General features: G+C 26.8%; 1 protein-coding gene across 1 annotated transcript; it reads left to right on the forward strand.

The window, feature by feature from the left end:
* The first annotated feature begins 5,755 nt into the window (after nt 1-5,755).
* Nucleotides 5,756-9,196, forward strand: LOC137836117 (protein ETHYLENE-INSENSITIVE 3-like 1a). Its single transcript, XM_068644976.1, has 2 exons — nt 5,756-6,141; nt 7,903-9,196. Exons 1-2 carry the CDS (start codon nt 5,756-5,758, stop codon nt 9,194-9,196), a joined length of 1,680 nt encoding a protein of 559 aa, XP_068501077.1.
* Nucleotides 9,197-9,683: the final 487 nt, after the last annotated feature.

The following is a 9,683-nucleotide window of genomic DNA, read 5'->3' on the forward strand; positions in this document are numbered from 1 at the left end:
TTAATAATTTTTTTATACTGTTAAGATTTAAGAGCTTAAAATTATAAGAGAATATTCCAAATAAAGTTTTCTTTAACTAAATTGGACCTCATCCCAATTATTTTCTTGAACGATAAAAAAGAAAAAAAAAATTGTCAAAAACTAAAGCGAAATTAAAATTTTAAAGATAATATTTAAAAAAACAAATGAAAGGATTTAAATTTTTATTTATAACTTTAAAAAAATAATAATTTAACTTGAAATTATAATTATCAATTTTTATCCACTTTAAAACTCTCGCATCTAATACTCATAAAAACATTTCTTAAAATTCCTATTGTTTTTATTCGGAAATTTCAAATGCAAAATTATACTTTATGTTATTAATTATTATATGTTATATAAATAGTATTTCAAAGGGTGAAAATTATAAGCTTTTGAAAATAGTCACAGTTGAATTTCATGTTATATTTTCAAGCGAATAATATTATAAAATTCCCAACCTTTTTACTACATGTTTAATGGTTTATATATATATATATATATATATATATATATAAAATGTAAGAAATTTAAAAAATGGTTCCAAAATGTGTACAAAATTTGAATGATAAAACGTAAAAAAAAACATGTGGGAATTTTAAGAAATGAAAATAAAAAAAAAATTATAAAAAATATTTAATAATTTTTTTAATTTATATTTCTTTATTATCTTAAAAAATATTTATCAATATTATCTTTGTACTTTTTATATTATAAAATTATTTAATTTTAAACAACACTTTTAATTTCCCTCCAAAAATGATCTAATTCACTGGGTGTGGGGTTCTTCTTGCAGATAGGAAATGATTGTTATATAATAGTATTTAATTAATAATACATATTATGATGATAAGAATGGTATATATAGTAATAAATTAATAATTATATCAGTAATAAAAAAAATGAAGAAAATAAAAGGAAAAAGCTGAATTTTCTACACCACATTCTTAAAACAAATATGAGTCAATCTTATCAAATCTTATCACACAGTGGATTGATTTTGAGATTTTGACAAAAATATATTTTTAGTTCTTATATTCATGATAAATTTTATTTTAGTCTCTATATTTTTTAATTTTATGAAATATTTAAAGTTAATCTTTCATTGAGCATAAATTTAACATTTACGACAACCTTCGTCCACCACAAAATTGAGGAGAAACTAAATTTATATATTCTTAAAATTTTAAATATTAATTCATTAATTTTAATTGACAAAAAATTTTAAAAGTGTTAATCAGTTTGATTAATTCAACCAACTTAAAAATCCAAACCAAATCAATTAAATTAGTTCAAATTTTTATGTAGGTTTTTTTATAAAGGTGAAAATATACTTTTATTTATTAATTTTTTTTATTGTTGATAAAAAATTAACTAAATACTATGAAGATTAGTTTGAATACAATATTTGTGATTTACAAATATTTATTATATAAAGTTTTATGATAATAATATTATTTTTTTACTAACAATACCAATTACCTTTTTCAGAACATATAAATCGACAAAATTGATTACCATTTATCATTTTTATATATAAACACACATAAGTAAGCACATTCGAATAATCATCGTCAACTACCTCACAAGTGATATTACATAATACGTCTCAAACATTGAATAAGACACAAGGACCAATATGAAATAGAATAACTAAAGCTAGGCAATTTATGTTTCATCCAAGTCAATGCTTTGACCTAGGTCATATGAAATATCTCATCAACATTCATCATCCCTTATTTAGGGACTACTTTATTCCTATAATCACAAATGATCCATACAATTTCAATTCACAAACCTTTCCACACAAGATTATGTGATTATGTTTTTTACTTAAATGAAAGAGATGAAACAAAAGGAAATGTCTCATTGATGTGTTTTTATATCGATAAAAAGTGAATAAATTAATTGAAACATTTAAGGAATACTCCAACCTGTATACAAAAAAAGAAGAAGCAACATGGACATGTGTCTCTCTTAGTAACAAATCAACTCCAGCTAACAAATTTTCCTATAACAATTAACAAAAAAACATGTGACAACTACATCTGATGAAAACAAAAATTTGTTACAATTGTTAAAGAGCATTCATCCCTTAGAGTCTGTTTGCTTCAATGGGAATACTGTTTATGGATACGGATAAACATTGATATCCCTCATTTGGATCCATGGATGTATGCAAAAGTGTGAGGGAGGGGAGAAGATCAACGTGAATAGTGAAAACCACCCCCTCCCATACCGAGAACGGTGCGAAAAGACACATCAACATTGGTGTTATTCCCATTTTACCCTAGTTTTTGTAAATGCATGAACGTGGGCACAATGTTTGTAGGTCCAAATGTACATCAAATCTCACCGCTTCTATTGTTCTCACTAAATTAGAATTATTTGTTTTCAATTTTATCAAATTTCATTTTATACTTTTTCTTGTTTCTTACACTTATATATTTTTAATTAATACACATGCCCTTATATGTTACATTAACTTTTGTAAATATTAAAAAAATAAACTTAATTAAATTTTATGTTTTTATCTCAAATCTACACACAAATACCTCATATGTTATTATTCAAATATGTTTCTGAAAAAGATAAATTTGTAAACTAACATTTTACATCTTTTAAAAAAAATTAAAAAAATCATCACAACTATCACATTGCTTACCAACTTCAGTAATTTTTCTCACAAATCCACTCTATTATACCTCAATCCAAACATCCCCAGTTTCTTTACACTTTGTTCTTAAATTCTTACACATTCACTTTTCAATCCAAACACAACCTTATAGAGATAGTAAAACCTACACTATTAAAACATCTCCAAAACATAACACATCATTCATAACTAATACAACATTGTATTAGTTATATTTTTTTTATTAATAAATAAATAAATAAATATGAAACACTTTAAGAATATTTTAATTGTATTACTTAATATGAAAAAGTTGTTAAGAATATTTTATTTTATAAAGAATATTTTTTTCTTAATTTTATTTTACTAGTTGCAGAGGTATGTGTGAAATACAAGTTCCCAAAAGGAGAAACAAATTGATCAGCAGATCTACTTGAAAAAAGTTGAGAAACTCAAATCTTCTCAATCTTATGTATTAATTCAATTTGCAAACTAAAGTATGTTTTAATTTATTGTGTATTTTAATAAATAGATTGACATCATAAAATAATTAATGCTAAGAATGCAGGCACTAAAAAAAGGAAATAACGATTGTTAGTTGTTTAAAAATGGTTACTGATTGAACAAATATAAAAGGTATATTCAATATTTCTTTAGTTGTAAAAATGTAAATAATTAAGTTGAATTGTGTTATTGTAAATGAAACGATAACATGAAAAGAAGAAAGTTATAAGTTTTTTTTCTAACATTTTTTTTTATAAAATTCATGTAGTATATTTCATGAAAAAAAAAACATAAAATAAATAAATAAATGAGACTAAACTAAACTCATAAAATAAATAAATAAATAAATATAAGATTAAACTAAACTCATAAAAAAAACAAAGAATCTCTCGGAAATAACTTAAACAAACAACTAGACTCAGACTTTAATAACATAATCCTTTATTTAATTTTTGATTTTTTAAACTAATAGAGTTAATATTTTGTTTCAATTTGGTTATATATGGTCAAAATATTACTCATATATCCTTAGTAATTTGCTAGAAAACATATTTAATTTGTTTTGTGGAAGCCTTTCATCATCAAAACTCAAGTTTTCATCAATTTTTTATAATAATGAAAATTGCACAATACCATTAACACAATTTATTTTAATCATGGTTAAAGCTTAAGTTTCCATAATCTCTGATATATCAAATAATCTAATTTTATAATCTGATTTTTTTATCGATGATGATCGTTACTTGAGGTGTTAGCCATGTCAAATTGTATAATAATACTTAACATAATTTTTTTTATTAAAAATAAATAAATTAAGTTTCCATATATATTGTTTTTCTTTGTCTATATAAGATTAAGTGTTATTGTGAAAATTTATCTATTTTGTATTTTATTTTCTTTCTCTCTTATGTCACTTTCCTTTGTGACACTTTCTTGATTCCATTTCAACTCAACCTTCAACCTTTGTCCTACAAGAACTTTTGGTATGATTCAATCTATATATGTTTTTCATTACTTTTCTTAATTTATTGCATATCTATTCCATGTTTCATATTTTAGTGTTTTTTTTCCTTGCTTGATTAATTTCAAATTCAATAGGAAGAAGAATCACAAAATTGTTTTCCTATTGCCAATTATTCATAAATTTTCTGCTTCATTTCACTCATTTTTCATTTATATATTTTTACTTTGATTTACTACAAAATTATATAGAGATTTTACTATATTTTTTTCCCTGGATTTTTCGTTTCTTTTTTGTTTATTTTTCATTTTTTTCGAAGTATTTAATCACAAAACACAGTTATTTTATTGTAACATCCAATTTTACAAGTTTTGCATATATACTCTAAAATCACTGTTTAAAAATCTGTTGAAAAGTAAAGCATTGTGTTTGATATGTGAAAATTATACTATTTTTTCAAAGAAAAAATATATATACAAACACTCTTTAAAACTGAAATATCCATAAAAAAATACTCAGATTTTTCAAAAAATTGATCGTTTTATTTATTTATATTTTAGAGCTTTCTGTCTAGGTTTAATTTTCTTACTCCCTTCATTTAAAAAAAAATATAAACAAGTCAGATATGTTTTATGTGTAAAGAAATAAAAGGAATTTAGTGTCTAATTATGTACAAATACATTGTTTACACAAACTCTAGATTCATATAATAAAATTATATAACAACTTTAACAACATTTTGGTATATAATAAATGTTATCAATTTTTACAACAATTACCTACATAATCAGATTTGTTACCATTTTTAATTAGTTAATTAAAATTTTTTCAGTGACAGCTCATAAATATTAAACTTTTAATGTAGTTTTTGTTGTCTAATTTATCCGTGGTTGAAAATTACATATAGCACCACTTCCAACTTTTTTTAATTTTCAGTTTCGTAATTCGAAAATCAAATAATTAAATCATACACTATATATATATATATATATATAGTTTCACTCTTTTTTTTTAATTTTATTATCCAAATTTTTCAAAATTAAAAGATCAATGCTATTAACTAAACCCTAAACCCTCTTACCTTAAATCTTTATCCAAACTCTAACATAGTACAATCATAATCATATACATGTTCACACCTCATCAAACCAAGTACTATTACATTAGAGTCAATTGTTTAATTGTTTTTTTTTTTGTTGTATTAGAGGATGTTTTTATGTAATGCTCTTTTGAAGTGATTTATATTTTTTTTATTTGAGGACTAGTTTAGTAGTCTATAGAGTCTGAAGAATGTTTGTAAGTCAGGTATTAAGCAAAGTGTCTGTATAAAGTTAAGATACTTCTTAAATGTCTAATTTTATTTTATTTATTTTTTGTTGATAAAAAAACAGTTACAACTTCTAAATTATATTTTACAATGATAGAATGAACTAAGAAAACTGGGTTGTGGTGTTTGTCAACCAATGTTTAGTATAGGTTACATAATACATCGATCCGTAAAAAAAGTAAAAAAATAAGAACCACTTTAGAGATGATCTAATCTTTTTCATAACACAAATCTCCTCTACATAATAAGCTTTTATTTTGTAGAGATTTTGTTTGACAGAAGAGTGAAACAAGAAGAACCACAAGCAATGGATTCTATGGATGCTGTTATTTTCTGTGATGACCCTTCAAAGAGAAACGTTGAAGAAGAGAGTGAAGAAGAAGTGGTGACAGTGGAGGAACTGGAGAGAAGGATGTGGAGGGATCGCATGATGTTGAGGAAGCTTAAGGAGGAGAAGAGGGAAAAGGAGAAAGGAGAAACAATGGAGATGATGAAGAAGAAGGCATTGATTCGTGCACAAGACACAGTGCTGAAGAACATGGTGAAGATGATGGAGATTTGTGGTGCTCGTGGCTTCGTCTATGGCATCATTCCTGAGAAGGGAAAACCAGTAAGTGGAGCTTCTGATAACCTCAGAGCTTGGTGGAAAGAAAGGGTCAAGTTTGATCATAATGGTCCTGCTGCTATACAAAGGTCAAACTTTTCTTACACTTTCATATATCTTATTCATTAATATATGATTATATAGTGAAAAAAAAAATCTAATTAATTTGGAATTGTTTAACAGTGATTCTAAAATCTTTTCTTTATCTCAATTAAAAGTATTAAAAATTTCGTCTTGGATTACTTCTTATTTACTTTAGTTTATTTTTCTTTTCTGATTGTTGTCTTCATCTACGTATTTGATGTTTGATGTCAATTTAAAGTTTCTGTTAATTTTTGTTTGAATGTTTGGTGGCAGTGTTATGTTTAGGCATTTTTGTTTGTTGATTGATTGAGTTTTTCTTTTGAGTAGTGTAATTGGTATGTATATGAGTTGGATTATCCTTTAAGTGGTTCATATTTATTTTTATTTTATAAAAAAAAATATTAACTACATTTTTAATATATTGTTTTATGTCTTTTATTTGTGCATGTTATCTTTAGGTTATTACTTTTACTTTAAAGATTTTTTTGTATGTGTTTACTATTAGTAAAAAATTAGAAAATTTCTTTGTAAACATGTTTGTGAAAAAAAAAATGTTAGAAATATTAAATATTATACAAAACATATTTTGTTAAAACCTGTGTAAAAAATTATTGATTTCACATCAAATTTGAGAAATTAATAATTTTTTTTTAAATTACAGTAAATTTTGCAGAACTTTTTTGTACGAAAATTTACGGGAGGATTAAAAATTAATTAAAATATTCCAAGAAAACCCTTAGGAAAAAAATTGCGAATTCAAGTTATTTTGCAGAAGTTTTCTTATTAAAAAAAGCGAATTTGAAAATGCAAAGTAATTTTTTTTTTGTTCTGAAAAGACAATATAGTGAAATAGGTAGTGACCACAATGTTCTTAATGAACTATAAGAACTGAAATCATCATAAAACCAAATATAAAATTACAATATTAACATAATATTATTGTCAGTATAATAAATAAAATGGTTAAAAATGTCTTTATACTCCTTGCATTACTGCAAAACTTACATATAAAAATACATACTCTTTTCATGATTTAAAATTATTAATAATTGAGGAAAAATAGCTTTAAAGAAATTTAGGAATGAATGGTGATATGTTAACACCACAAATAGGAGAATAAATTCATTTTATAAACCAATAAAATCATATTTTAATCATATTTAATTTATTTTTTATTTTAAATATTATTATAATATGGTGTGAAGTATATGTTTTTAGTGTGTGGTGTCAAATAAATCTTTTTCTTGAAATGCTACCAGTATTAACACACTCTTTTAGACTTATTTTTTCTCATTGGTTAAAAATGGTTGATGCAAAACCCTACATTGGAATGTTTAGTTTGGAAAAATGTTTCATTAAACTATGAATAGTGAAAAAACATTGACAAACACTTATAATAATATTTTAAATTAAAAAAATATTAATTTATTAAAATATGAAAAGTATATTTTTATTGTTGGTGTCAATACCTTTAGTTTGTCCCTTATTATTAGTAAGACTTTGATTGTAATTTTTTAAGAATATTTTGGAGGGTTTTTATAATTTGTATGAATTATTTAATTTGTCCCTTACTATTAGTAAGACTTTGATTGTATTTTTTTAAGAATATTTTGGAGGGTTTTTATAATTTGTATAAGGGTTGAATTATTTTTAAAGTGGTTTTCATTTTTTTGTACTGATAAGAAAGAAAGAAAAAACATTACATTGGAATATTTAGTATTTGTTTATAATATTGATGTTTGATGTTTGATGAACCTGTGTACCAGGTATGAGGAAGAAAGTGGGTTTGATGACATGGTTGGTGATGCATTCGATGGAGAGTCACCAACAACATACACTCTGAGTGATCTCCCAGACACAACTCTTGGCTCACTCTTGTCATCTCTAATGCAGAACTGTGACCCTCCCCAGAGGAGGTACCCTTTGGACAAGGGCACTGCCCCTCCCTGGTGGCCCACTGGGCAGGAATGGTGGTGGGCCCAGATGGGCTTTTCCATGGACCCAGGCCCACCTCCCTACAAGAAGCCCCATGACCTCAAGAAGGTGTGGAAGATCTGTGTGCTCATTGCAGTCATCAAACACATATCCCCAGACATAGCAAAGATCAGAAACATTGTGCTTCACTCTAGGACCCTTCAGGACAAGCTCACTGCCAAAGAAACTGCCATTTGGAATGCCATTGTGAAGCGTGAAGAGTCCTTCGCTAGGAGATCATACCCTCATTTCTTCCACCATACCCTCCCACCAAGACCACCACCAATTGCCTATGATAAAAAATTTACAAATTTTCTTGGAGGACTCAACAACAAACCACAACCCAACAATGTTGCTAATGTTGGAGCAAGAAATTTCTTTGTGGGCCAGTTCAATCCACCACCACCAACAAGCAATGTTGCAATTGCTAATGGCAATAACAATAACAATAACATGCTTACAATGATGAACAGAGGCACTGTCATGCCACTAGACCATGCTGTTGAAAAGAGAAAGGGTGGAGATGTTCAAGGTATTACATTTCCTCATCAGGCTTATTCTTGCCATAACATCGAGTGTGGCTTTGGGTTCAGTGACAGGAACACGAGGAACAATCATCAGCTGACATGCCAATACAGAAGCAGAAATCCTCTGCAAGTGGTTGGAAGTGACAGGAACATTGGTGCATCAGTTACTAATCAAAATCAGAGTTTCACTGACATGGGGTGTGGTGTGATGAACAACATGAATGTTGAGCAGAAGCAATCCACAGGTGTTGGAAGTAGCATGAATGTTGCTCCTCTTGCAGGCCAAAACCAGAATGTGCAAAGAGTTCAGACTGAGGAGAATGGTTTGTTTGATGGAAGGTTTTGTTTGGAGAAGGATATGTTTGGCAGCAACATGTATGTGCCTTCTTTAGCAAGCAAAACAGAGCAGCAGGTGCAAAATGTTCACAGTTTGAATGGGAATTTGTCAACATCGATAATAGTAGATCCTCCCATTGCATGGGATGCAAACAATTCCCAAGCTGAATTTTTGGACTCTCCTTTGTTGACAACACCGGATAAGGATATTCTTTGGCCATAACTTAAGGGAAAATAGGTCAAAAGAATAGTAAATTAATTACTTCTCTTAACTTTCACTCTTGTGTAAATATCTCCTTTGGCCTTGTTAAACTTCAATTATGTGTGCTAAATGGTTCCCATGGTCTTAGTTTTGGCAATTAAAGGTGTGGCAAATTGCTTTAAATATCTTGTCATCTAGTGGTCCAACTTAACATACAAGGGCTACCACAAGAGCTAGCTCTTCTGATAAAAAAAAAATTAAAAAAATCCAATCAACCTAAACTCTTCATAAATTTTTAATCGAATGCATATACATTAGAAGTTATAGACACCAATTCGAGAAGGAAAAGCTTATAGAAGACAACTTTTATGTGATTAAAGACTAAACTTTTAATTGTGTTAAGAGAAAATTTAAGAATGATCAATTACTCCATCTTTAAAAATATAATTATTCTTATGCCTCCAAATCACTGAAACAGTTACTTACTGGTTGATTATTTTGCATTTTT

Source organism: Phaseolus vulgaris, chromosome 5 (assembly GCF_000499845.2).
Source record: "Phaseolus vulgaris cultivar G19833 chromosome 5, P. vulgaris v2.0, whole genome shotgun sequence".
Classification (NCBI taxonomy): domain Eukaryota; kingdom Viridiplantae; phylum Streptophyta; class Magnoliopsida; order Fabales; family Fabaceae; genus Phaseolus; species Phaseolus vulgaris.